This window comes from Exophiala bonariae (genome assembly GCF_035927105.1).
Source record: "Exophiala bonariae strain CCFEE 5792 chromosome Unknown scaffold_31, whole genome shotgun sequence".
Classification (NCBI taxonomy): Eukaryota; Fungi; Ascomycota; class Eurotiomycetes; order Chaetothyriales; family Herpotrichiellaceae; genus Exophiala; species Exophiala bonariae.
In genome coordinates this window covers 397,284-425,279 of record NW_027042506.1, presented here as the reverse complement: position 1 = coordinate 425,279, position 27,996 = coordinate 397,284, and the positions used below count along the sequence as shown (strand labels likewise).

Here is a 27,996-nt window from a genome sequence, read left to right as displayed (position 1 = left end):
ATACGTGCGTCAGCGCCGTCGACCTCAGGCCACGCTGCATGCATCAGCGAGTAGAAGCGTCGGACGAATAAATCCTAACACGAAAAGTCCTCCCATACCTCGTGCAAGACCAGAGCCTAGACTTTAGTATTGGCGAACATCATTAGGACGAAAATAAACAGACGTACTGTAAGCTTGCCAATAGTTTGAAAACCGAGGGTGCCATATTGCAGTATGGAGTACGGGTTATATAAACGCTGAGTAGAGAGCACTTTGGTGGCTACGATCTTATCTTATCTTCGGCAGGAGAGACAGCAACACGTGCTAAGATGTCGGCAAAACCTCGGACCACTTCATCTATCTCCTGCGTTTTTGCTGGCGCAATCAGCCAGTTCCACATGCAACGTACCACGAGCAGTGATTCTGGTCATCGAAGCGAAAGCTCTCGAGAACATGACCTCGAATACCTTCGAACGATAGTATGGGTACCGTAAACCACCATCCTCACGTGACGAGATCCCCCAACAATGGCGAATCCCAATCACGACCCATCGCCTAAACTCGCGGCTTCCGCAAAAAAGTCCGTGTTCGAACGCCAGAAAGCTGAAGCAGAGGCCAAAAAGGCGCGAGAGAAAGCTGAAACTGCTGCAGTCCTTGAGTCCTTTGTCAAGAGTTTCGATGACGAAGATGACTCGCCCCAGATACCCGCTAAACGTCCAGGTGCAGTGTTCGGTCCTCCAACAGGCATCGCCTTTGGTTCAGCGCCGGGAAAACGACACTTCACGAGTTCGAGCCTGAAGAGTGGCCCTGGGAGTCTGGGACCATCTCCTGCCGCACCGAAGAGTGGGCCTGGCAGTCTCGGACCGAACCCGTCTTTTGGAAAGAAGAGGCATTACGATGACTATGGTGGGGGACGAGATCGTGCTCGTGATCGAGACGATGAACACAAGGGGATGTTTTCATATGGCGACAACAGGGATCGGGATCGCAGCCGAGATACAGCAGCCTTTTCTCGCCAGGAAGATGAGTCAAGAGATGCAGATGAACTCAAAGCGGCTGCGAAACCAACCCTACACCTCTCTTCTCTTCCGCCTGGCACATCTCCTTCAACAATAAAGGGACTATTCATACCGTCTCCTTTGAATGTGGAAAATGTACGGATCCTGCCGAGTACTTCAGTACAACCGAGCGAGCGGAAGTCCATCTCTGCCATTGTCACGCTCGCCGCAGAAACCCCAGCCACAGATATTGAGACGATGGTTTCGCATCTGCAGAACAAATATCTCGGATTTGGTTTCAATCTGTCCATATCCCGCCATCTATCTTCAGCAGCACTGACCGGGGGTAATTCTCTAAGTAGCAACACCCCAGGCACGGGGCTGAATAATTTGCCATTCGGAGCCAGACCGATTGTGCAACATACTTCTCTCTCTCGAGCACCTCCGCCAGGGCAAGGTCCAGCTCGCTTCGCCCCTCCAGCTTCATATACTTCATCTACTCCTTATGGACCTCGCTCGAACGGACCTCCTACTCAAGTTACGGTACAAGCGCCAAGCGATCTCAAACAATTGAAGTTAATTCACAAGACTGTCGAAGCCTTGCTGACTTATGGTCCTGAATTTGAGGCTCTTCTGATGTCACGGCCTCAGATCCAACGTGACGAACAATGGGCCTGGCTGTGGAATTCGCGATCTACAGGTGGTGTTTACTACCGATGGAGGTTATGGGACATTCTCACAAATGCCGGCGCTCGAATTCGACGGCAACCCGCAGGAGGCTATGCTTCACAACCTCGTGGTGACGTGATGTTTGAAGGGCAGAGTATCTGGGTTCCACCTGAGGTTTCACTCAAATTCGAATATACAACGCGATTGGAAGACTTGATTAGTGATGACGATTACAACTCATCGGACGAAGAAGAAATGGATGATGGTGGTGGTCTCGCACGAAGATATCAGGACCATCAGAAAATCAATGCACCCTCCACGGACATCAATCCTGATAATGATGGAATAGGGTACCTCAATCCACTGGGTAAAACCAAACTGGTGCATCTCCTGAGCCGTCTGCCGGAAACAAACTCAAAGCTGCGAAAAGGTGACGTGGCCAGAATTACAGGTTTCGCCATCGAACATGCAGGAGCAGGAGCAGACGAAGTCGCCGCGTTGATCACAAGAAATGTGATCAAGCCATTTTGCTTGAACGTAAAGAAGGCCAAGGACAGTCAGAACACTTCCTCGGACGAAGATGAGCGCCGAGGCTTTGACCAGAAAAGCAAGCCCAACCAGGACGAAAGTGTAACCGAAGCCAGCCAACAACAAGACACCACTGCCACCTCTCTCGTCGGTCTGTATTTGATTAGCGATATCCTCTCGTGCAGCGCATCCTCGGGCGTCCGACACGCATGGCGTTACCGTTCTCTATTCGAGACTCAACTCCGCCAACAAAAAGTGTTTGCGATCCTCGGCCGCGCAGAGCGAACTTACAGCTGGGGCAAGCTCAAGGCAGACAAATGGCACCGCAGCGTCCAGAGCGTCCTCAGCCTATGGGAGGGTTGGTGCGTGTTTCCATCCGCGACACACGATGCGTTTGTCGACCAATTCTTGCATCCACCATTGACAGAGGCGGAGAAAGTGCAGCAGGAGAAGAAAGAGGCGGAAGCGAACGCTCTTCGTGAAGAAGCCGCACGAGAGAAGGGTGCTGGAAACCAAAATCCCAGTGTCAATCGGTGGCGGAGCGTGGATGAGGACGAGGCTGCTGCACAGTCTGCTTCATTCCGGCCTGGTGGCGGTAGTGAGGTCGTGATGCGCGACGTTGAAGGCGACGGACGTGATATCGACGGCGATCCGATGCCTCTGGACGACGACGACGAAGACGAAGGCGACATCACGGACGCTGACATCGACGGCGTGCCTATGGTCGACTCTAGCGATGAAGAAATGGATGCGAACGAGGATTCGGCATCGGCGGCGGCGGCGGTCGTTCCTCCTCCCCCTCCGCCACCACTGAAGCCCACAGAACCAGATCCGCCAGCAAAGGTTGCGGAAGCTCAAAACCCTCTCGCCTCTACCTCTACCTCTGCCTCCAAATCAACATCCTCAGGTCAGCAGCAGCATCCAGCGCAGCCTACGAGCCGCGGTCGTGCACGTCCCAAGGCCGCGGATTTCGACGACGATGTCGATATGTTTGGGTGATATGATATGATGTGATGTGATGCAGGAGACATGGACGTAGTATCTAGTCTAGCCTATGCAGCTTTTCACCGCTACTTCACACGTATGTAGGTAGGTATGGCACCCCGGCCTCACCAGTCCTAGTCGAATGCTCAGAAGTGCCTAAGCGCATTATTATATTCATGGCGTGATGTGATGTTTGTCTTCCTACACGCCCGGCCCGTACGTAACTAACTAGTCGCCCGTTGCACACACACACACACACACATAAGTCTGTGTACCGAAGGCACTTTAGTCACTTATACACAAGCAAGTACCTAAGCAGCCGAATTCCGTTGTCCTCCTTCCATCCACGTCTCGTAGCAATGCTCACTACTTACCTAGGTAGGTATCTCAGGTCGTTCGAGCGAGACTATTTTCCTTCCCTCTCTATTTCCCTACCAACCTCCCTACCTACCTACATACCTACCTAGCGAGATATTTGATTCAAAACGAACGAGGGATATAATTGAGTAACAATCTAGAATCAAACCGAACGAACAATAATCAATCAATCAACAACAAGAACAAGAACAAGAACATCCATAAGCCGCACGGAATATACATACATACATACACACATAAGCGGGCTCCAGGGAATCCGTCGTTGAAAATTTAAACTTCGCGACTATGTATGTACCTAGGTAGCTTAGGAGGTTTCCGATTGAATCGGTTTCGAGCGGATTAGACAGACACCTACCCAAGTTCTAGTTTCCCACATAAGTAGGTCTCGATGCAGCTACGAAGGTAGTGTTTATCGCCTTGATACCTCACAAAGAGCAGTGAAAAGGACTTAAAGCTGATTGTATCTAATCAAACAGAATCTTGCAATTGGTTGTCTGTCTTTTTGATTCGGACGGCTTGACGGCGCTCGTCTCAAAATGTAAATCTCACATGTATCGGGTCTTGGGGACAGATATACTCAGAATCAAAACACAGCTCCTTATAACCATCCAGCCAAACTTTTAAAATCCAACCTTACTTGGCCTCCTTATACCTGTTCGGCACTTGCCTTGCCGGGCTCACCTTCCGTAAGGGTGTTAGTACGAGGCTCTTCCAACGCCGAAGGTTCACGAGTCAGAGTCTGTTCGAGGGGGACAGTCCCTGCATCGGTGCTTGCAGTAGTTTGTTTGCTCACTGGAATGGCGTCGGTATTTGGGTCTGGATCTTCTCTTTCAAGTGGTGGACCGGAGGCTTCATCACTACTGGCGGTGGTTTCTTTTGACAGTCCAAAATCCTCATCAGATACAGTGTGACTCAATGGATTCGCAATCTCTTGCGTTGGAGTACCCAGAGTAGGCTCGGCCAAATCACCTTCAGTATGCTTCGCAATTTCAGAAGCAAATTCTGTTCGCGACTCTTGGGAAGGTGCATCCTTTTCAGTTTCTTCTTTTGGTACTGGAGCGTGATCCGTTGTATCTATCGTAGGTGGAAGGGGTGCATCAGCCACAGTCGAGTTCTCGATTTGTTCGGCTTTCTCATTCGAAAGCGTACTTGAGAGTGGTGCGGCTCCCAGATTTGAGGGCTCCTCAGCCTTCTTAGCAGCCTGCGAGATAATGTTCACTTCATCTGTGTCATCAATCGTCCATAAAGCATGAGGTTTGAACATGGAGAAATTGAGGGTGGGAGGACCTGATGCTGCTGGCGATTTAGCCGGGGCTCTTCTTTGAGGACCTCTAGCCCTGCCTTTGCGAGCATCTTCCAATGGTTTCACTTCTTCTGGCGCCTGTTCTGGCTCTTTCTCCTTCTCTTTTGGTGGTCCAAGTCCGAGTTTCTGATTTAAATCGTTCATAAAGTTGCCTCGTAGATTTGCGATTTTGCTGCCAGCGCCTGGTCGGGCAGGAACCTGTGGTTTGACTTTCGGGATTGGAGGTGAAACCTTCTCTTGCTCAGCAGGACCGGCAGATTCGCCTGAAATTGACTTTGTAAGGGAGTCTCCAGACAACTTTTTAGCTGGCCTTGATGGAATTTGAGGCTTCGGCCTATCAGGAATACTGGGAACTTTTCTCAATTCTGTTGGAGAGGGAGCTTTCTGACCACTTGCGTCAGTGGTAGGTACTCTAACCGAAGGTACAGCATGAGCCTGCTTTGAAGGTCTGGCAGGTATACTTGGGGCAACCTGAGCCGAGGAAGCTTCTTCTCCAAGACGACTCCTGGCTGGTCGGGGAGGAATCATGGGCTTGGAAACAGCATCTGCAGGGCTCTCTGGCTCATCATCGACAGGGAGACTGTTAACAGTGGCAACTAGATGGTGGCTGTCTGGGCTGTCTTCCCAGATGTCCGAACTTGGGAATCTAGGTAGTTGTCCTGGTCGCGTAGGCATGTCATCTCGAAGATGGGGAGCGAAGCGAGATTTGGCGAGTCTCTCTTCATTCGGAATAAGCTTCTGGCGCTCGGCCTCAGACGGTTCACCCTTTCGTGCACCTTCCTGCTCAGGTAGCTCGAATGTCTTGGATGGCTCCTGGCCGTCGAGCTGGGCAGGCAGATCTGGTGTTGAGACTTCTGCAGAGTACATCACACTGCTTGGAGTGTCCTCCCAGATGTCTTGACTGGGGAAACGTTGTTTCAGGCTGTTCGGTCTCTGCTTGAATCTTTCGGCATGGCTGATAGCCTTTTTGCCATCGTCATCTGGAAAGAGTGGTTCGTATTCTTCCACGTCTTCCAGAGGAGTATGTTGATCATCATGGTGCGAGATAAAGCGTTGCAAAGAGGACGAAGCTCCGGATAGTCCATACACACTCGTCGGTCTGCTGGATGGGCGGGAGCCGGGAGTGGCATCACCACTACGATAGCCCTCGTGGCGTTCTGCTTTGGGAGACACTGCTGGCTGAAGGTGTTCGATCCCAACAGCTTTGGCAACTTCATCTTCGGCAAGAATTGGGACAGTATAGCCATGCTCTTCGATATAGTCGCCTTCACTGGTGCGATGAAGGGCATGAGGTCGAGTTTGTTGCGTCTCATTCATAGTCTCTTCACCACCGGTGATTTTATTATATCGTCGTTGAGGCTCAATGTGAACTTCCTGTTCAGCTTCGCTCTCAACTGCATCATCCGATCTGCCGGAAACAGAGAGTCTGGAACCACGACGAATCTCAGCTGGTGCAGTCTCATCAGCAGGGAAACTAGATTTTCTCAATGGCGACTCAGCTGCGGGCTGGGATGTGTTTGTGATAGTCTTTGCAAGACTATTTGGGGTGTTCTGCTGCGATCGTGTAGTATAGAATTCGGAGGCTGTATATCCAATCTGTTCATCCGGGTAGGAGAAAGTGTTGCCGGAAGTACCTAATATTGTCAGTTATCAAAGTATTGCATGTTTCGTACCAAACTCACCGAATCCAGCACCACGGCTCGCGGTGTTACGGACGATCTTGTTCAAGTCATCACTGCTCAAAGCGAAGCTACCGCGTCCACTGCCGATGCTCTCATACACGCCATGACCGTGTGTTTCCTCATGTTGGGCCACGTCGGGGTGTTTGGCATACCAGTCCTTTTCGAACTTGTCCTGTGGAGGGAGACCGTGACCGTGGAGCCCATAGCTGCCAGGTGGGGCAAAGATCTCGCGACCACTTTTTGTTCTGGAATGGTGAGGTCTTCTCTTTTCTCCATTGCCTCCGGTATTGTGCGGGCTGTGAGGAGCTGGAGAAGGAGCTTGGACATCTCCGAGTAGGGGATTGATGGGTACTCGAAGACCAATCTCAGCAGGACCGGTTTCTTCTCCGCCATAAACAGAAGAACGGCGGCCGCCACCTTCGACGGTGGAACCGGGTCTGGAAAAGCTATTTCTGGTTCTCACTGTATGGAGAGAGTCGCCTTCCTCTTGGGCTGGTGTGGGAGGCTTGCCGAGGCCATGGTAGGCCGCTTGTTGGGAATCAGTTCTGGTCACAGCTTGAACTTGAGCAGTGGCGCTGGATTTGGGCAGCGATGGCTTTGGAGCATGCAAATGAAGATCCTGGCCGATATTCCGAGTTTGAGCGGCGGCATCCGCACCCAAAGAGGAAGATGGTGGCTGTTGGCTGGTTTGCATGGACAGAATGTCGCCATATTCATTGCCTTCCTGTCCGAGGGAGGGGAGATTCTGAACGCTTGGTGGGCGAGGTAAAGCTTCGACATTTGTCTGGTCATTACTTCTCCGGCGGCTGAGGTTTGTGTTCCATGGCTCATTGAGCGGAGAACGAGGGTAGTTGGCAGGAGAGACAGAACGGTCGATACGCTTGTTGATAGGTCGTGGAGGGATATCGGGTAGCTTGCTGACACCCTGAGCAGCAGCTTGTTGGGCGGAGCGGGTTGGGCGTGGAGGAATGGTGGGTGCGACTTGGGCCGACATGATGGGCAAATAAATGCTTGACGTCGGACACTAGAATGTGGTGTTAATGAAGGGCAATCGGGGTAGACAGAGGACTAGGTGCGAGTTGAAATGGAGAGAGAGGGTACAAAAAGTGGTTGAAGCAGGGCATTGAACGGTGGGATGGGATGACGATCATCGATAAGGATGAGCGTGGTGCAGGTACGAGTTTAGTAGGAGGTGACGAGGGTGAAAAGATTGGAGAAAGCTACTCTCTGACTAGCAAGAGCCTGAGGGTCAGGTACGTACCTCAAAATGTTGGAGAAGTTCGAGTTAACGGGAAAACAGGGGATGGAGCTGTGACGAGGGAAGAAAAGGAAACAAGAGACGAGGATGGGATAAGAGAAAGAAGTTACAATCAAGAAAAGAGAAGAAAAGCATGAGCCAGCGGAATTGGAGGTTGAGTTGTTTTTGATGCTGAATTCTTGAACATCGAGTTGAGGTGAACCATGCAGATGCAGAGTGAGGCCATGGGACTCGAGACTCGAGACTGCAGACTCCAGACTCAAGCAGTCAGCGCCTTCAGACCCTCACCGACTCAACCCCCCATTGAACCAGTGGATGACGGGGCGCAGCTAGGCGTAACCTAAGGGGCTCTTTACGTGTCGCTACGGGCTCACAGGTGTGGTTTGGGTGTCGGCTAGTGGCGGTTCGACCACCTGGAGAGCCTGTAAGAACCGCCCCAGAGTTCTTGGAATTACTTGCAGTTCTATTGGACATTGCGAGGTTCAGGAACAAGTCTTTATCATTGGTGACGTGATGATGGATCCGATCCGATCATCATGGCTGAGCCATGGTCCTCTGCCATTCTAAGTTGATGCTTCCTTTCCATGCCGGTAATCGAAATCGATCGATGGTTGTCGTGAGTATCAAAAGACATTGTCTCCATATCTCAAACAACTCCATCCATGAGCGATTTTACTTACCTCATATCGCATCACGACACATCACCATGGCCCCCGGAAGTATTGCGCAATCAATTTCCTTGACTTGTCGACATTCTGGAATTGAAAAAAAGTTTCCTCCCTCACGTGGCCCATTCTGCTCAGTCCGTCGTATGCAACTATCATGTCAACTAGGATCCCGCACTGTCCAGCTGGGTTACTTCCTTTGCCCCTTTATCCTCTTCCCGTCTTGATCTCGCTACCAATAGGCTGGATCAACCTTCCTCTCTCGAAGCTGATGACTGTCTTCGTGCACCACCTGACCGCCTGGAAAATTTCACTGTCCATTTCCCCGCGTTTGGCTGGGTAGAGGTGGGGCACCTGACTTTCACGCTGGTTGCCAGCCGGCCATGGGGTTCGAGATCAGCTTTCCATGCAGTGCTCACGGGCAAGCTGTTGACTCGGCCTCGTACCTGGGAAAGGTAATTTTCTTTCAAGTGTCCGTACCTACATATAAATCGCGGGCGCTTTTGAAGGGGCGTCAATGACATCTATTCTAAGCCGGTCACCCACCGGCAAACCGGCTAGCGTTTCTACCTGATTGTTCCTTGCTTTCTACCATCATCAACCATCCTTGGGCGTCTGATAAGCCTCTATATCGGCCTTGATTCTATTTCGCGTCTTCGATCCCATACAGTTGTGTGTCGATTGTCTAAAATGGACTCGACCAGCATCCCCGGTAATAGTCTAGGTCTAGTGCGTGGCTCTCGTCGACATGGAATTTGGTAAGGATCATAGGAAGCACCAGGATCTCGTCCGCTGCTCAGGCCCTCTTGGCACTGCTGGTTTCCACACGGCCTCCGAGTTCAGCCTTCCCACCCGTCATTCGTCGTCCAACAACAACATTGCTGTCGTTAGCCTTCTTTCCAAACAGCTGCGCGCCCTCAACAAGACGTCGCTCCGTATTCTGGCGACTGTTCACAAAGTCGGGATAATTGAGTGTGAGTTCTGCCGCTCCATTCACAATGTTGTCTGCCGCCTCCACGCCCAGCATAAATGAGTGATCCTGGTTCCCGACTTCGTATCGCCATGATCCAAATCGCCCTCTGCTGTAGATGCCCTTGTCCTGGAGAGCTGGCAGTAATTCTTTGAGCACACCTTCTCGTTCGAGCGATGGGGTAGGGTATCCATGATCGAATCGGCGGTGGTATGTCGAAACAATCTCATCGTCCTCCTTCAACATTTCAGTATTGACGAGGCCCTGAATGCATTCTTTCAGCAGTGTGTCGTGGTTAACCGGTTTCATACTGGACTCGGAAACCTCCAGCATGATTGACCAGTAGGGTCCTGCCTTTGCCTGCATGCTTTGTCGCCGAGATCCATTAGCCAGCTGTAGAGTGGGCAACTTGACATCTTGTTGTGGCTGGTTGTATGGAGAGTAGTTGGAGAAGATGGTCGCTCGATAGAATGGGCAGTTGTCCTCGGGGAAATATAACCAGCACTTGTCACCAATACGCTCCGGGCGAGAGCCACGGACACCCACTCCGATGACATGCGTGCTGCTGTAGAAGAGACCTTTGCTGAGCTTGACGAGCTTCTCATCTTCCATAGCCTCTACCAGAGAATCTACAGCCATTGTGCTGATGAGCCTCTGGTAGCCAACAGTGGTGCCGTCTTCCAGAAGCACTTCCTTCTTGTCAGCATTGACTTTCTTGACCGCGCCTTTCTTTCCGAATCGCTTCTTTTCTTTGGGCAGGGTATTGGCTACAGCGATCCATATGCCACCTGTGCCATCTCTTGCAGGGAATCTGAATGTCGCATTAGGACCCCAGTTACCGGCAACTTTCCCGAGGATGACATTTCTCGTAACTAGTTTGGCGTTGGGGGCAGCAACACGTTCGCCTTGCCATTCGACTCCCATCTGCCCCCAGGTCAGTATGCAGCACATCGTCCGGACTCAACTGTACTCACCTTTGTTGTGGGAACCGCCCAGACTTTGAAGTTGTAGGGTCGCATAAAAACATCTGCAAGGCCCACTCCCATGTTGCGAACAATCCATTCGTCAAAATTCTTGGGCTTTGTGTTTGCGACTCTTGCTTCTAGAGCTGCATCGATGATGCCATCGATACATAGCACCTGGTCTTCCTTGGGGAGCATGGAGACGTTGTTCTGGAACGGGTAGGGAACCCAGAGGCCCTTGTACCGGACGTAGGAAATGCGCTGATGTGTATACCAGTCATCCTCGTTGGGCAAAGCCTCGTCGATGCAGTCGTCGAAGTATTTATAGTGGGAGAAAATGACGTGCCCTCCAACATCGTAGAGCTGAAGATTGTTGATTAGTGGCAGGTTTGGAGAAAGTCGAGGCTTGGAGACATACGAAGCCTTCCTTGGTTACATCTGTTGAGGCTAAGCCGCCAGGGATTTCGTTGTTGTCGACGATCAGCCATGAAGCAGTATTCTGTGGCCGGTTAGGTACTCGAGTAGCATGAGAAGTTTTTGGTTGACCGTACGACTTGGTTCAGTCTTTTGGCAGCACCCAGACCCGTGGGCCCTGCGCCAATGACGAGAACGTCAACTGAACTATGGATTGTGTTAGTTGTGCTCGATTAGGGGGAGTGGAATACAACCCACATATCAGGCATTGGCACTACTGCGCTGGCTGAAGAGATATCGAAGAGAGGCACAGGGAGAGAACAATTTCAAGTTTGGGAACAACGAACACAATTGAGCGGTGATGGCAGCGGTGATGTTGGTAAATAGTGGCGGGAGTGGTAGTGGGGAGTCCTTTTCGATACGACCATCGACTACAAAAAAAAGTTGCATGGCTGCCGTCGCAGCGGTTGTCACCGATAACCTGGTCAGTCTTGGCAGGGGTCTCATCTCTCTGGGGCCAGCAGTTCATGACACCTCGTACAGAGCTTTTAAGGAAACCCCAGAGATCGAAAGATGCGAGGACTGCTACAAAGCCTATTCGTACAACATCTCTATTCTACCGGGTACAAGTCTATCAAGTCCATGGCGAGATGCGATGGAGAAAAGGCGACGGGAAAGGGAATCGTGGCGCGGATAATTAATCCTCGTCGCCATCGACTGCAGTCTACGAGTACGCATACTGATGCTTGCATCAAGTACGGACATGTTGGCCCTTCGTCCCTGGGAATGAAGCGTCATGAGAATCCAGAGTGACGGATTGAATCCTGCGTAACTTGAATGAGACAAGGTATTTAATCGTTCTTCCTCTCATGGAAGACGACGCGTGTCGAGTCAAGTTGATCATATGGTGTCACTGGCAGTGGCGGACTCTACAGCCTGAAACCGTCAAAGACCGTTCGTACGAGTAGTCCGCAGAATGAATGATGACAGGATTAAGGGCGGCTGGGTCGCAAAAGTCCCCAAGCCCAACGATTGGTGAATGGAAGGGCACTATCCGGGCTTGTTGGGCCTTCGGCCAACAATCAGACGTTGTTTAGCCACGCAGCGCCCAGATCACCAGCCTCGCACTCCCCTCCAGGTCCTTTTAGGGGTGAAACCGTCAACGTAGACTCAGTTTAGTGCCCGTAGTGCCCCCTTCAGTCAAGTCCCACCATCGCCTAACCGGCGAACCATTCTTGGACCGTCATGATTCTTTGCCAGAAAAGTGGGCATTTTTCATTTTCGTGCTGCTAAATTACGGAGTATCTGATCCCGCCTACCGTACTATGCCCAACACAATCTGTCCAGTATCCAAGCAACCAGCTTTGCCATCTCCCTTCTTCACATTCGCGTTCCTGCGACTTCTGAATTTTGCGCCGTCGACGTTGCCCTGGACATTTCTTGCTCCATCCCAGTCTCTCTGATTTTCCCATGTTGACCTGATTCTCCGCCAATCTGCTGCAGCCAAAGACCTTCTCTAGGTCGTCTCGACCCTTCTCCTTTCAAGAATTCCTCAACCGCAGTCAGCCCTCTCCTCTCCCCATGGCCGACATTGAGAAGAAAGCCCGTCTCTCGGGCGAACAGGTGCGAAGTGCTGAGCCTGCCTCTATCCTGCCAACGACAAACACTCCTCTCGAGAAGGCCGCTCCCGCAGCACCATCTCTACACCCCGCCGTCTATGTCGCGTACGTCAATCTCCAGACCCGGCGTAATCGATTGCTCAGTCTAACGACTTTCACAGGACATGGATCGGGTTCAGTGGAGGTGTCATTCTCTTTAACAAATGGCTACTGAGCACATTGGGCTTCGGTGAGAACACCCCAAATAATTGATCCTAATGCCGTTATGCTGACGCAAAAACTCAGCTTTCCCTATCACGTTGACAGCATGGTATGTACTTCATCAGCCTCATTAGGATGCTCTTTACTGACGCAGAATACAAGGCACATGGGCTTCGCAACCTTCATGACCCAGGTACTCGCAAGAACCACCACCCTGCTCGATGGACGAAAGACCGTCAAGATGACTGGCCGAGTTTACATCCGGGCGATCCTTCCTATCGGTTTCTTCTTCAGCTTGAGTTTGATCTGCGGTAACCAGGTCTATCTCTATCTAAGCGTGTCGTTCATTCAGATGCTAAAGGTGAGTGTGGGAGAAGAACTGGATACTCGACCCGAAAGCTGACGGAGGTCAGGCTACAATGCCCGTTGCTGTTCTCTTGATCTCTTGGATCATGGGAATTGCGCCTCCCAACCTCAAGACATTGGGAAATGTCTCATTCATTGTCGTGGGCGTAATCATCGCCTCGTATGGTGAACTCGAGTTCGTTCTCACAGGTGTTCTCTATCAAGTGGGTGCCATCATCACCGAGGGCACTCGCCTAGTGATGGTACAAAGGCTACTCAGCTCGGCCGAGTACAAAATGGACCCACTGGTTTCCCTCTACTATTTTGCTCCGGTTTGCGCTGTCATGAACGGTATTACCGCTCTGGTTCTCGAAGTTCCCAGCATGACCATGAAGAATATTTATGATGTTGGCATCTTCTTATTGATCGCCAACGCAATGGTTGCCTTCTTGCTGAACGTCTCGGTGGTTTTCTTGGTAAGCTCGGCTCTGACCATGGCAATTTCGAATCTTCTAACACGAATCGCAGATTGGAAAGACGTCGTCTCTGGTCCTTACACTTTGTGGCATCCTCAAAGACATCCTTCTGGTCGGATTGTCTGTGGCCATCTGGGGGAATCCAGTCACCAAGACGCAACTCTTTGGCTATGCTGTCGCCTTGGGAGGATTGCTCTACTACAAGCTTGGAGCTGATCTGTTCAAACAGTACCTCAGCCAAGGTGGCCGTGCTTGGTCCGAATTTGGCGTGCAGAGGCCCGCCATGCGGAAAGCCTTGGTGTTTGGACTGGTACTCCTGACTCTCTTCATGCTCCTTGGAGGACTGGCTCCCACCTATGCCCCCGAGCAAACAAGCAATTTGAAGAACATGTTGACCACCGGCCTAGGCTCGTGAGACGATGTTCTAGATCATGGTTTGTCCGATGAACGGGGCAAGGGAAGCAGTACCTAAGTGTCTCGTTGGACTTGTTGTGTTTCAAGATGAAAAGGCGACGTAATTGTGTTTGACTTGCATTCCTGAAGAGGAAAGAGTTGGCTCCCACACTGTCCCGCTGTATGATATTCTGTGATCTTGCCGGTGTTCCCTCTCTTGAACATACCGGCTGGGTTTTGTGGAGGAGTATCAATGATCAGGAGCAACAGAGATTGGATCACGGTGTTTACGGATAGAATCTTCCTGTACATTTGTAACAAAGATGGGCATAGAGTTTGTTGATTCGACCTCCAGCGTAGCGTATGATAGATGAATGAGCATGTGCCACTGCAGGACAGGATCCGAAGATCCAATGATTCGTGAATATCATTTGGTTACCGAGCAATGTTCTGTAGTCCAAGGTATTCATGTACAGTATTTGGTGTCTTATCCTCGGGCTCTGCTCGTCGCCCAATTCAAGCACCCTCAAGCACGTGATCATCCATCGACCAGCGGCTTGCACTAGTTGCGTGGCGTCCCCAAGAAAACGCCTTCCATCCATCGGGTCGGAGGACTTTCTCTTTCTCCCCCACATTCAAGCATTTTTGGTCTTCGCTTGTGCCCTTGGAAGCTAGGGCAGTGATTTTCCACCCAGCACAGTTTAGCTTGGAGAGACCCTGTGAGTGATCCTCTAGGGAAGCCCGTTCACTGGACGGCATGCCTAGAAATATTATTGTCGAGCATTGATCCAATTGCCTCAATTCTCTGGCATCCGACGCCGGGGACGCCCAGTGGTTCGATCGTTGCCGTGCCCACAGCCTCTGGTCCACTGGGCTTGATGCTCTTTGTCGTTGACTGTATCCGCTCTTTGCAAGCCCTCGGCGCCCCGTCTCTGCTTATGCATGCCATGCGTCAGTGCCCCAGGGAATTGTGGGCTATGGTCCAATTATCCAGCGTCAGTGGTTTCCTTGTACCTGGACTATCCTGGTGCTTCAACCCTCTCGCAAAACTTGAAGCAGGGTCAGAGCTGAGCGAGGCCAAAAAGGCAACCCCGAATTCTGTAGGTTGCCGCGACCCGTTCAGCGTTCAGCATATCGAGCGAGACCAGACCAGAACCAGACCTCACTCACATCCGTTACTTGTCCTATGCACATCTCAGACCGCAAGAGCCCAGACTTCCCTTTCTTCAATAATGCGACCCAGTCCTTCAACCTCTCTCGTTCTTGCCTCTCCTCATCCATCATTTCCTGTCTCAGTACCACTTGCTTCGCCTTCGTCCTTCACCTTGACTTTAAAATCCATCACTGCCACCTCTTCACCCACTTCCACTCCCACCCTCCAGCAGTGAATATCTCCACCATTATACTATTTACTTAATACCATACACTGCCTCGCTGTACCTCCACGATCTATTGTCTCTGAAGGCGCTGCCTCCTGCGTACCTAGGTCGCATATGTAATACCAAGCGATATTAGCGTCATCATTTGATAATCATGGCCTCTACCACATTTGATCAAATTCAACTTCCAACCCCGACCGACACTCCAAGAGCCATGGATCAAGACGAGCCTTCACCCACCTCATATGCTCATAATTCCACCACATGGACCCCAGTCGATACCATGACACCAATCTCTACAAACCCGTCCAGAAAACGGTCGCGCGACGATACTTCATTCGACTTTGAAACAGACGGTTCCTATTTTACCGCTGCTGATGCGCCCGCTCCCATACCTGAGGAGGAGCCAATCTATGGAGAAGGAATGGTTCTAATAAATCCAAAAACCGGAGTTTCCGTCTCGGCAGAGAGCCAGACCGGTACCTGGTACGAGGAAAAGGCAGAGAAAACAGCCTTGATAGAAGAAATCGCTGCAGCAAATTTTCGTCCTAAGATGCCGACCAGTCGCAAATCCGTACGACTTTCCCAACATTCAATCCGCATTCCTTTCGATACCCTTGCGGGTACTGCACCCGCCAGTCCTCCAAAAACCGCAACTGAACGTCCAGAGTGTGATGAAGCCACGATCGCTTTGGGAATTGGCTGGACCAAAATCGAATCTGAAGATGATGCTATTCAAGCTGCTGCCAGAGGTTGGGCGCGGTATCTGGATAATCACTACGCAAGGAACATTCACGGTGCTCAAATTCTGCTCAAGAGTTCAGGACTCAACGCTTATCTCGTCGGAAGCCAAGAAGGGTATTTCCTGTTCAGTGAAGATTTACTAGAAGGAAAGCTGGTTGGCCGCACCTGGGAGACTTGCCTACAGAACCTCAAATCTCATCCAATGGCGTTTGAAGGTGAAGAGATTTTGAGAGCCGAGAGAACTCCAGGACCCGAAAGCGTCCAGCCTCAATTTCCTCATCCAGAAGCTGTACAGGCACCTATCGAGAATGGTTCACTGCAGCATCCTCAATCCAACGGTGTTGCTCATGGCGGCATGGATCTGGATTGAACGAAATATGCATCAACTATCTTGCCCAAAAACCAAAGTTATTCGCCCTGTCTTTAGCTCTACTTGAATCAACAAGTCAGCAAACTGAGTCAGGTACACCAATCCAAGCATATCAAGCTTGAAAGGTCCGAAGAATAATTGAATTGGATCCCGAGACATCCATTTTTCCGGACGCTCCCGGTGCTTTTCGGAAAACACCATCTTTTGGAGATGACTGATGCTGTAAGAGGGTTTGGCCTAACGAAGAGGGCTGGCATGTGGTGTTTGTGACACTGGCACGTGAGAATCCTTCTCCAACGTTCCAAACGCCTAGTCCTGAATGGGAAGGCGATGCGCGAAAGGACTCCTTGGCAGCAACGTGAAGTTGCTTTACAGTGAGACATGGAATGTGATGGGGACCTCAAGCGACTATCGCGGTCAGCATGTATCATTAGACCACAGAGGAAGCAAGGCTGGGTGGCCTCTTTCTTCCTATGGATTCATGGTTGGTCGGTTGGTGATCTGAACGAGACAACCCAATCAATAATAATAGCTTGAGCTCTCGGTATCAAAATACAAGACGTCAATTAACTCTATTTACCTTAATCATGGCTGTATCCCGTCCCCGAACACGATTTCAAGAGGAATCACTTACGGCCTGTCGAGTTGTATCGCTTGTGGTCTATCTACCCAGCAGGAGCTCGCATACTCATGCGATAGGCGACTGTAGTCTGTAGATGCCCGCAGGACACCTGACCTCTCTTTCTGTCTCTCCCATATGCCTTCCCTTGGGAGTTAGGTGGTCAAGAATTCCTGACCAGTGTCAACAAAACAATGACACAAAAGCACCATCAACCAACTTCCTTGCTATTCTGACGCTCGCCTCAACTGGAACACGTGTAGCTCTCCCCCAGGGTGGATGCAAGAGGAGTAGAAGCTTGCTTGCTTGTGGTCTACACATGCCCAGGGTAATTCTGTTCCTTTCTCACCCATCCATACATCCATACATATAGAGAGAAAGAGGCGAGCATCAATCAGGCTGAGGGCGGATACATCGTGATATTTGTACACTTATGCAGTTCTGGTCTCATCTCATCTCTTCTCTTCAGGGCAGGCCAGGAAGTAGCCTGATACTCATCCATCATGACAGCGTTGAAAGCTCTCGTATCGCACGCACGCACGCGGGAAGGCGTGTCCTCCTCAGCGACGGATCCATCCTTGCTTGCTAGGTAACGTCCGTCACAACTCATATCGAATCACGGCTCAACTGGCATAGGTAGTTGAGTTACATACCTACTCGGATGTGGTCAAGTCACTGGCCGTGACCCGCGACGCCTAACTAGAAAGAGAAGAGTATGACACCTGCTCGTAGACAGTATTTGAGGAGCCAGCCTTCCAGCGCGAGAAAATAATTGGAGATCATCGACTACGTACATCCCAGGGGTACTGCTCGGTCCACGCAACAACTACTACGCTACTGACGACACAGTGCAGCGGCGCCCGAACATAGTTTAACCGCTGTAATTGGGTTGGTACGGATAGTGGCGATATTTCACTGCCCCCGTGGGATATGGGTTTCAGGCAACCCAAGACCACGGGGCGCATATTATTGCAGCCTAACTGGGTCACTACCTAACTAGACCCCTGTTGTTAGGTTAATGGAGAATACCAGGTCAGTGGTTCCCTTGTTGTTAGGTTAATGGAGAGTACCAGGGAAGTGTTTGTTTTCCCTGTTGTTAGGTTAATGGAGAAAAAGGATTGAGGTAATTGTACACTGATCATTGATCACCCCCTGTATTTAAGTGCGCAATTTATCTCAAAGTGCCTCTTCTCTCTGACTGTTATTTTCACTTGATTGCGTTTGTTGTCAAGCTTCGTGTAGGTTTGCTCGTCGTCATCTCATATCCGGTCCTTGAGAAGCAGAATCATAAAAGATGTCCGCCGTCCTCGAGATTGACGACGTCCCTCATATAGTCCGGTATGGATCGCACGACGACAAAGCCGGCTGCGAGAAATGCTGGATTCACTTCTATCGCTCCGGAACCCGCTTCGACATTCACGTCACAGGTAGTGCTGTCGACGGAACTCGTTTTGCGGAAAGATGGATCCCTCTTCTGAAAAGTCCAGAAGTGAAGCCTTATACGGGCAAAGTCGCCCCTTGGGTTCAACAGTGGGAAGATCTCTGCACGCTCGTCATCTCTGCGTGTCTTGGAACCATTCGAAAGCTTGTCCGTGGGGATGATGGCGGCGAAGACCGTGGGAGATGGAAGATGTTGGAGGGGTATCTGAAAGCCCCGAGTTATAAGCTTGAAGTTGTCAAGAAGGACTCGAGCCTTACTGAAGAAGACGTGGGGACTGATGGTGGTGGTGTCTCGGTGAAGATCTGCGAGGGACCAATTGCAAAGCCGACTTATGAGCATTGGCCTCTGCCTGCCGAGTCGATACGGGATCTGCCAGACCTGGACGGCATCAAAGACAAATTACCTGTGTACCACGCGAGGGATCTCGAAGTCCTGGGGGCTGACAACGATTGGAGGCACCCGCCCTCTTCACTCCGTGCGCCGGATGGAACTATCTATACCTTTGTTTGCTGCGAACGCAATTCCACGCTTATGCCCGAGAACATTGTGACGAATGGCAGTGTGGATGAGATTAATGCTTATTGCCGCTTGTTTACCGCCGCTGAGGACGTCTCGGTCCCCAGCAATGTTGGAGTTAGTCACATAAGAAAGCTCAAAGGTGTCGTGGTAACAGAAGTTCGCAATGATTTTCCGGCGGGAGAATCAGATGTCCCAGAAGGCTCAGATGAAATCATCAGCACTGCCGCTGATGACAACAGTTCGAGAGTGGTCGGAATACTCCTCAACCAGCTACCTTCTGGAAACAGTCTTGGAGACTGGCTGAAGCAGAAACAGGAGAGAGCAGAGGCTGTAGATGCCAACGAGGTGCAGAGCTGGAAAGAGCATATCACGCAGGTTGTCGAGCTCTTGCACAGCCACAGGATAACCGTCGGTGGGTATCAGACGAAAGACGATGGTGATGACGGTGATGACGGCAAAGATGGAGATAGCGCGTGGTATTATATCAACCAGCATACCATTGAGATCGTGCCGAGCGACCAAAGTGACCAGGGACCTGATGGCGATATTATCGGTTCCGAGACAGAGGCATGGCTGTCGCTAGGAGCAGGTTGCACTCATCACCCAAGTGGTGACGAAGAAGCATTTCAAAAAGACATGATGCTAGACTGGGAAGGTGTCGATAAGGCTTTCACCCTGTGACGAATAGAACGCAGGTAGCTTGTGTGCCGGATGCATTCACAAGGAAGAGAGTGCTCGGGTAGACTTTCAGCTCGTGGCATTGGGCTGTTAGTCTCGACCCGTCAAATGAAAAGATGGGTCCTGAGCGTTTGCTAGATGGGATGCGGGTTTCCCGTCTATCCACACCTATTCGACGGAAGCCCGAGATTTATGCTGGTCAGTCATCAACATATGGCGGCCAGGTTAGTCTCAGGTGCCTCCTCACCTATTGAGGTAAAAAGCCAGTCGAGGTTCATCCCTTGACGCAGTGAGGATCTTTCACCCCCGAGTACCTCGAGCAATGTAGAAACTGCCAGCAATGTAGAAACTGCCAGCAATGTAATTTCCTTTACCATTTCATCTCTAATGCCACACGTTCGACGTAGGGCGTTCCGCACACCGCCGAGTACCTCGGGGGTATATAAAACCAGTGACTGGTAGGAACAAGGTTATTCCTTCCCGTCGTTCCAGGAGAACGTTTGGTTGCCTCATATACCGTCAAGTCGAACCTCTGTCCCGGGATGTTACGACAGTGCCAGTCATCTTGATGTGATGGCCTGTGAAAACGTGGGGATTTGAATTCGTCGGGCAAATTATTGACCGACTGAACCGTACGATATGCAACGTCACTTTGGTGTTCCCCGCAGACTTCCGCAATGCTTTTCGGCCATACACTGTAAAGAAAGCGGTAATTCTCGGAGGGGCATTGAATAGGCACTGTCCGATATATAAAGGGGTTTCAAAGGTATTTGGATGGGTTGGCCGTCGCTCCGATGATGGCTGGGCTTGTTTGTCATCTGCCTTGTTAAAATCTATATACCGTCCAAGAGAGTTTGAGCCGGGTCGCATAGTACTTACTATTTCACAAAAAGCTCATTACTCTGCTCATTGGAGAAGCAGGTTAGGTCTCAGGGACTTCAATTGACACATTCCCAATCTTGGTATGGACCAAGATTCTGCATCAATGACTCCATCTACCCCGACGAACAGCACAACACCAGGCTGGCAACCGAAAGCCATAGTATTTGATCTGCTCACGGCTCTACTCGATTCCTGGACAGTGTGGGATGCCTCCACCCCTTCAGGAACCCCAGAAGAAGGCAGAGTCTGGCGAAAGCGATATCTGGAAGTCACCTTTGGCCAAGGTGCCTACGTTCCTTATGAAGATCTGGTGGAAATCTCCGCACGAGATGTCGGGCTTCCCAGTTCGGTTGCGAAAAATCTGTTGCGTGAATGGGAGAATATGAAGCCGTGGCCAGAGGCTGGAGACGCCTTACGGCGGTTGCGGGCCCAAGGGTATAAACTTGGTGTTGTAACGAATTGTTCCAAGCATCTGGGCCGTATTGCCGCAGGTAAAGTTGGCGAGAATGTTTTTGATGCCATTGTCACGGCAGAGGAGAGCGGGTTTTACAAGCCCGCAACGCAGGCGTATCAGGCTATTTTCCCGGCACTGGGTGTCGATGCCTCGGAGATCCTGTTCGTTGCCGGCAGTGCGGGAGATGTGGAGGGGGCGACAGACGCAGGAATGAAGGTGGTCTGGCACAACAGAGTTGGTCTGGCTAAAAAGGGCGATGCAGTTCCTCTCAGGGAGGCTAGGACGCTAGACGACGCTTTAAAGGACTTCCTCTAGCAGAGGATTCGCTTGACGTTGCGAGATCTCAGCACTCTGTGCGCCCTTCAAATGCAACACTCTCTAGTCCATAATACCCCAATTCCTTGTTCAATGGAGGCTGGATAACTGCCAGGGTATCGGAATGAATACTCACTTGACTGGTGACGGTTGGTAGTCCGTCATCATCTGTCGTGCTGCAATGATTGAGTCTGCCGCATGAAATATTGAGGGCATCATATGTAAATAGCGACCTTAATGTACATCCGACCATGGGCATGCTCCCACGATGTGCGGAGGCCGTAATCACTCTATTGATCATGGGTGTCGGCCGCTGCCACCTGGGTCTGATGCGCCTGGACGGAATAGGGATAGCTTACCAGACTGGCTCAATCTTACAAGACAGGTAACACCTTCAATGTTGATCTTGTTCGAGCATCGGAATCGACAGATCTGCGCCTTAGAGGAAGACTGAGAAGCCATCTGCTTCATCTTCCATAATTGTATATTGCTTCGATTGGCGAGAGTTTTGACCAGACCATGGAGGAGGAATAAATTCCAAGGTGTTGCAAATAATGCTTCTTTAAAAGCGGAATTCCGGCACCTTCCATAGTCATCCTCGCTTAAACCGACTTAAAAGATTCTTAACAAAAGGAGGGCGCCATAAATGGAGGGGACTTTGAGGGGACTCCAAGCGTGCCCATCTTCTTGTTCCAATGTTAGTTAACACCTTCCACACCTGCGCTACTTTCAACAGAGTGAGGGCACGACACATCATCCCAGTCGGAAGCAAAAGTTGCAGCCAGCTATCAATACTGGAAAGTCTGAGACCGACATGTTGTGGCCATCAATCTAGAAGCATCCATTTCCTGGACACCACCCAAGATACTGAGGCCTTTCGAGATCCGCCTGAAATGCACCAGTTCCGAGTATGTCCTTCATATGTTCCATACTTTTAATTTTGAAAACCTCCCAGCCACGAGGGTTGGAAATCCCTTGAAGCCCAAATTTCCTCGCAAGGTCAATCGCTCGTGTAATGAGTGCACAAGACGAAAGATCAAGTGTGACGGTTGCCAACCTTGCGCCAATTGTCGCTTCAACAAGCTGGCTCCGGCCTGCGAATACCGCCACCGTTCTCGTCGACATGCTGTATCTGTGAATAAGCATCAGGAAGTATCCACTGGACTTGAGGCACACAAAGATGTACTTTCAACTCTCTTTCCTTCCACTGATATCAGCGATCTGAGAGGAAAGACAAGGGAACAGCTGCTCCGGCTCTTATCAGCAAGCTCAATCAATGACGGTTCTGTCGACCCAGAGTCTGATATTGACGACTCAGGTCAGATCTCCGAAAATGGAGACGAGTTTGACAGGCGCTGGGATGAACTACAGCCTGGCGCAGACGAATCGATGCTGTCAAGTGATGACATCAATGCAGTGTCGCTTGCATATGACCAGCATCGTAGGTCGTATCTTGGCGCTGCCTCTATCAGTGCCATACTTCGCACGATCTTTAGACTTTGTCCGGACGCCAGATTTCGTGTCGCCCAAAGTGCCCAAGAGTGGCCTACGCCCTCTCTGGATCTACAAGTCGGAAAGCAGACGAACCCTAGTCATGAGGACGACGCGAGGTGCATAGATGCATATTTCAAGTTCAGCCACTGTGTTGCGCCGATGCTCAATGAGGCCGAATTCAAATATAAATGGCAGACTGCGAGTGAACAGGAAGCCTCCTGGCAAGGGCTGTTCAATATGGTATGCACGATGGGCTCTATCGCCGCAGGGCACGAATCCATGCACAAGCTATACTACCACCGCGCACAAACACATCTGACTTTAGAAACTTTTGGCTCTGGCAATCTAGAAAGTGTTCAAGCCTTGTGCCTCCTGGGTGGTTGCTACTTGCAGTACATGAATTCACCAAACATGGCAACAGCTGTTTTAGGCGCCGCTTATCGAATGGCTTTCGCTTTGGGCCTGCATCGAGACGCAAGGAAAAGCAACCCCCCTTTCACAAGTCCTCCTGGTGGAGATTCTGTTGCATACGAGTCTACACTATCCAAAACGGAGACAAGACGTCGTACTTGGTGGAGCCTATTTTGCTTTGACGTATGGACATCTATGACAATGGGTCGGCCTACAGCTGGACGATGGGATCCAAACTCAATGGACACTCACTTACCAGCTCCTGTGAATGGTGCGGATAACGCTGCAATCTCTTTGGACGCCAGTGCGAAGTTTTGTCTTCTAGCCAACCGTATCCAAGATCGGTTTGCCCAGATCGGGCGCATGACTTTTGGAGAAGTGATTGCTTTTGACAAAGAGCTACAAAATTGGCAGTCCAGTTTACCTGATGTCCTCAAGTCACCGAACAGATGTCCTGGTCATCTATTGATCGCGCGAGATTTTATGCACAATCGGTACATAAATCTCCGCTTAATTCTATACCGGCCAGTGCAGCTTCATCGCTTCAACCCACGGGGATCAATACATGAAATCAAAGACCAAGAGCTTTTGATTCACAATACTTGCCATGACCTAGCCGTGGATGCTGTTGAGGCAATATCGAAGACTTGGACCCGTAACAGGGTTCACGTGTGGAATGCCTCGTGGTACTTATTCCAGGCTGCTATGGTCCCGCTGCTCACCCTTGCACAAAGGACCGGTGACCAGGTTCAATCTAATAATCCTGCCTCGAAAGACATCTTGAGGAAGATCCTTGATTTACTCCACCAGATGGAACCTTGGATGAGGTCGGCCGATCGATCAAGACACATTGTTGTCGCAATTCTCGACGCACTTTCAAATGCAGAAACTCGTCGCACACCATCACTATCTGATGGTGATATGAACTTTTTCGGATGGTATGATGATCAAGTTACATTTGGAGATGACATTGATTGGAGTGAATTCCTCGTTGATGACGAGAGTCTCAGGGACACGAATTGGATTGTTCATTGAGAATTTCGATTGACACACATGCATTGCCTGGTCTTGGGACTACCCCTCATGAGTAACGGGATCCAGTAACTCTGGAGGGTCTTCCGACATCATCTCTGGGAATAAGGGCCTGAATCCCACTCCCAAAATCTTACTATCAACTGCAAATACGAACAAAGTGAACCAAAGGCACGTAAATTGTTCCAAACCTCGTCTTTGACCAACCTCGGTTTCGACTCGTCCTGCTTCACACCACCTCCTTTGTCTCCGTTTCAATATTGCCCTCAGCGTTTACAAATGTCCGTTGTTTCACTTTCTTGACGGCGGTACTTGCTTTGCGCGGATTCTTGGATTCAAAGATGACTTCCAATTCTTCAAGCGAGACGCCTTTTGTCTCCACGTAAAAGAAATAGATGAAAATGAACTCGAAAATGTCCCAGAACACGAAGAAGACATAGAACCAATAACCAATCTATTATTAACGTCAGTTTGAGTACCAATTGAGCTCAGAGAGTTTCTTTCTGATGCTGTATGCGCAAAGAGGAGTCTGGAGTGTCCAACTTACATTTTGGAGGGCAATCGGACCAACGAATGTATTCAAGAAGCCAGAGGCACCAGAAATCAATTTGTACGATTGTGCGCCCTTTGCGCGCATGTCGTTCGTCATGACTTCAGTCGGATAAATAGGCTGCATGGATGTGAATGCGAATGCGAATATTCCACCAAAGATGTAAATGAATGCGATACTGGCAGACGAGGAAGTCTTGCTCCCGGTGTTGACAAAATCCGCTGCGGTACCTGCTGTAATTGACAATGCGATGGCCATGCCCATGGTTGAGATCATGAACATTTTCCTGCGGCCAATGACATCGTGGAAACGAGTTCCTATCGTTGCGAAGATCCAGCCATCCAAGGCGTAGATGATGTTGAGGAGCAGTTTCATGTTGGTATCTGTGATGCCGACATTGGCAAGTAGAGTTGGTAGGTAGTAGGATACGATGCTTTACAGGGGTCAGTATTGGTTCAACAATCGTGGCGGGAAGAGAGTAGCATAAGCTCATACTTGTTTCCTGAGAACTGGCCAAACCAGGCAAATGTCACATTCAGCATCAGTCGATATCTGCGGCCTCTTGTTTTGACCAAGGATTTATAATTGAAGAAGTCCTTCCAGGTGGTCATGCCCTCATACTGCAACGAGGTGATCATCTCCTTCATCTCCAAAGTTACGAGGGGGTGGTCAGCATCATCGTTGGCATGGTATCTAGCAATGACCGCTCTGGCTTCCTCGTGTCTGTCCTTCGCGACCAACCTAATTCACGTTCAGCTTCGGCGGGAGATATTGTGGAAGGGTTTCACTCACCATCGGGGAGACTCCGGGAAGAATAGAACAATACTGGCTACGATACCTGGACACACCATCTGCAACCACAGTGGGATCCTCCAATCATCATTGCCTCTGTGCGACAAGTGTAAGTGTGCTCCATAAACGGCTGAGGTTGCAAGGATGGAGCCAAAGTAGTAGAAGGTGTTGTACAAGCCAGCAAGTGTGCCGCGATATCTGGTGGGTGCCATCTCCACGAGATACAGGACCGCTCCCATGTGAGCCAGTGTGGCGAAGTAGGAGAGCAAGAATCGTCCACCGATGAAGATAGGGAGTGTCTTCGCTGTCGCAGTGATCACGGTGGCAATGCAGACTCCAACTGCACCAATGAAGATAAGGACTTTACGCCCCTTCCAATCGGCGATCCAAATGAAGAATGAGGCAACCATTTGTCCGACCTAAGTCAGATATCAGCTGTTGGCTCCTTGGTGTCATTGGAGCCGAAGAGGTAGACCAACGTACCTGGTAGATCGCAAAGACGATGCCGGTACTTGTTGCGCCTTTCTTGGGTAGGTTATAGTACGAAGTATAATTGGGAAGAGCATTAATCGAGCCTAACAACGACGCATCAAACCCTATTTGAATCCCATAGTTAGCCAGGTGACTCGGCATTCAGAGTTCAGCGACTGTGGGTGAGAACGAACCGTTCATCGTAGAGTTCAGAAAGATGCATGCTGCCAGCATATACAATCTGATATAGCCCTTGCCCCACTGATTAGGCTTGTTCGTTGCCATGATCGCAGCATGAGTGGGATCGATGCCCTCGACCTGATGCACCTCAACAACCTTGAGATCGCTTTCATGACTTGGGCGGCCATTGCCACCGTCCGTCGTATTCTGCTCTCGGGGCTCAGATTTGTCCGCCATCTTGTACCAAGACAAGTCTGGCACAAGGAGAAACGAGTTCGAAATCGGCTGCAGGGAAAGAGAATTGACCAGAGATGGCAAAAGTGATCAAGTTTGAAGGGTTGATCAGACTGTACTTATGAGTTCAGTTCCAAGCCGACTTCCACCGGCTGACGGCCGACTATCATTCTCAAATTACCACTAATGATGTTTTAGTCGAGCGGGCAAGTGGAGGTATGCGGACAGACGAGGTTGGGAGAAGCTCTCTCTTCTTGTTGACCAAGCATTGGACAATGGCACTTACCCTTGGACCCCACGGGGATGAGCTTGCATGGAATGAATGGGACATCGAAGGGCACAGGGGGACTTGCATAGCGCCCAGCACTCTCAATACTAGCCATAGGCGGACATAGGCGAGTTATCATATGTCAAGATACGGGGTGCTATTCTCATTTGGAGTGGTTTGATCACCGGGTAGGTTACAGGTGCTACCAGGGCACCCATGATAGACAACCATAGTGGCCTAATTAACAGATGATCGTTTTCTAATGACATCAACTGGGCTCGAGGGCTCGTCTTGCTGGATTGTCCACTCCATGAAGCAGCGATGGGCCAGACTCGCATTGCACCATCAAGTGCTTGAATAGTGAGTTCCGCTTAGATGCCACCGGCTTGCTCGTGTTGCAAAATTAGTGTGGCGATACAGTGGACATAATTCTTCCCCGGGTCATAAAACTTCAAATCTTCCATTCAGCCTCGTCCCACGAAGGTTGTCCTACGGAATAGTCGGGGTTCGAGAATAGGATGTCTTCAACCCCCTAAGCAGTGCGAGCATCACATTACATATGCGGCAGCTAATTACCTCTGTCAAGGTATATTTTCTGGCTGGCTCCCACGTTTCGAGTCCGCGAAGAACTTCAGCCTCGCCCTTTGCCAGGCTATCCTAATCATCGCTTGAAATGACAATTGAAAATCACTGCTCCGTGGACCCCACCAAATCCTACCGGACTTTCATACTCCCGTTGCCAGAAATGGATTTGCCAGAAAATCTTAACTCTCTCCAGCTCGACAATTTATATTTCCGATCTAAAAAGGGTTAGGTTGTTGGCTGCCATGCTTCCTCTTCATCACCCCACGACTTCTGGCCCGAGGTTCCGATTTCGTTACGAAGATGCATGATTCGAGTATCGAATCCTTCGTCTTGCGCTTCTTCACCTAAATGATAATCAATTCTGCTCAAGTATATGCTAAAGAAGGCTAATCAAGGTGAAAGGCAACAGATTTCACTCACCCAGACGGTTCGTATAAGCCGCTGGACGACATTGACATTAGGCTGATTCTGCTGCTCCACGCAGGGCGGAAGCACCATCAGTCGATGGCCATCGTCCAATCGCAATAGCCCACATGGACTGGTGTACGAGGTAGGCGTAGGGGTTTGCTCCCTCTTGGTACTCTGTGGATCTCCTCTGGACACAGTGTTTCTCCGGTGGGAGGACTACATAACAGGATCCCTTCATGTGCTCTCTCCAATCTGTGAGGTTTCTTCATGACTCGTTCTTCCTAGCATCTCGGCTTGACGCACAGGGATAACAAGTCGACGTACCTGTAACATCGTTAGGAATCGA

General features: G+C 50.4%; 9 protein-coding genes across 9 annotated transcripts; 6 read left to right on the top strand and 3 right to left on the bottom strand.

The window, feature by feature from the left end:
* Positions 1 to 506: 506 nt before the first annotated feature.
* On the top strand, positions 507 to 3,173 carry LTR84_008482 (uncharacterized protein; the record flags this gene model as incomplete). Its single annotated transcript, XM_064852027.1, has 1 exon — positions 507 to 3,173. One exon carries the CDS (start codon positions 507 to 509, stop codon positions 3,171 to 3,173), a length of 2,667 nt encoding a protein of 888 aa, XP_064701932.1.
* Positions 3,174 to 4,182: 1,009 nt separating this feature from the next.
* On the bottom strand, positions 4,183 to 7,515 carry LTR84_008481 (uncharacterized protein; the record flags this gene model as incomplete). The annotated part of the gene is made up of 2 exons (XM_064852026.1): positions 4,183 to 6,473; positions 6,522 to 7,515. 2 exons carry the CDS (start codon positions 7,513 to 7,515, stop codon positions 4,183 to 4,185), a joined length of 3,285 nt encoding a protein of 1,094 aa, XP_064701931.1.
* Positions 7,516 to 9,240: 1,725 nt separating this feature from the next.
* Positions 9,241 to 11,059, bottom strand: LTR84_008480 (uncharacterized protein; the record flags this gene model as incomplete). Its single annotated transcript, XM_064852025.1, has 5 exons — positions 9,241 to 10,338; positions 10,389 to 10,739; positions 10,795 to 10,875; positions 10,928 to 10,997; positions 11,049 to 11,059. The coding sequence occupies 5 exons, from the start codon at positions 11,057 to 11,059 to the stop codon at positions 9,241 to 9,243; spliced, it is 1,611 nt and encodes a 536-aa protein (XP_064701930.1).
* Positions 11,060 to 12,371: 1,312 nt separating this feature from the next.
* LTR84_008479 (uncharacterized protein) lies at positions 12,372 to 13,846 on the top strand (the record flags this gene model as incomplete). The annotated part of the gene is made up of 6 exons (XM_064852024.1): positions 12,372 to 12,514; positions 12,571 to 12,638; positions 12,695 to 12,719; positions 12,773 to 12,971; positions 13,024 to 13,431; positions 13,484 to 13,846. 6 exons carry the CDS (start codon positions 12,372 to 12,374, stop codon positions 13,844 to 13,846), a joined length of 1,206 nt encoding a protein of 401 aa, XP_064701929.1.
* A 1,511-nt stretch (positions 13,847 to 15,357) lies between these two features.
* On the top strand, positions 15,358 to 16,317 carry LTR84_008478 (uncharacterized protein; the record flags this gene model as incomplete). The annotated part of the gene is made up of 1 exon (XM_064852023.1): positions 15,358 to 16,317. One exon carries the CDS (start codon positions 15,358 to 15,360, stop codon positions 16,315 to 16,317), a length of 960 nt encoding a protein of 319 aa, XP_064701928.1.
* A 1,913-nt stretch (positions 16,318 to 18,230) lies between these two features.
* LTR84_008477 (uncharacterized protein) lies at positions 18,231 to 19,577 on the top strand (the record flags this gene model as incomplete). The annotated part of the gene is made up of 1 exon (XM_064852022.1): positions 18,231 to 19,577. The coding sequence occupies one exon, from the start codon at positions 18,231 to 18,233 to the stop codon at positions 19,575 to 19,577; it is 1,347 nt and encodes a 448-aa protein (XP_064701927.1).
* Positions 19,578 to 20,559: 982 nt separating this feature from the next.
* On the top strand, positions 20,560 to 21,225 carry LTR84_008476 (uncharacterized protein; the record flags this gene model as incomplete). The annotated part of the gene is made up of 1 exon (XM_064852021.1): positions 20,560 to 21,225. The coding sequence occupies one exon, from the start codon at positions 20,560 to 20,562 to the stop codon at positions 21,223 to 21,225; it is 666 nt and encodes a 221-aa protein (XP_064701926.1).
* A 1,015-nt stretch (positions 21,226 to 22,240) lies between these two features.
* LTR84_008475 (uncharacterized protein) lies at positions 22,241 to 24,165 on the top strand (the record flags this gene model as incomplete). Its single annotated transcript, XM_064852020.1, has 2 exons — positions 22,241 to 22,359; positions 22,443 to 24,165. 2 exons carry the CDS (start codon positions 22,241 to 22,243, stop codon positions 24,163 to 24,165), a joined length of 1,842 nt encoding a protein of 613 aa, XP_064701925.1.
* Positions 24,166 to 24,391: 226 nt separating this feature from the next.
* On the bottom strand, positions 24,392 to 26,392 carry LTR84_008474 (uncharacterized protein; the record flags this gene model as incomplete). The annotated part of the gene is made up of 6 exons (XM_064852019.1): positions 24,392 to 24,616; positions 24,710 to 25,145; positions 25,208 to 25,453; positions 25,505 to 25,923; positions 25,988 to 26,100; positions 26,170 to 26,392. 6 exons carry the CDS (start codon positions 26,390 to 26,392, stop codon positions 24,392 to 24,394), a joined length of 1,662 nt encoding a protein of 553 aa, XP_064701924.1.
* Between the last annotated feature and the right edge of the window lie 1,604 nt (positions 26,393 to 27,996).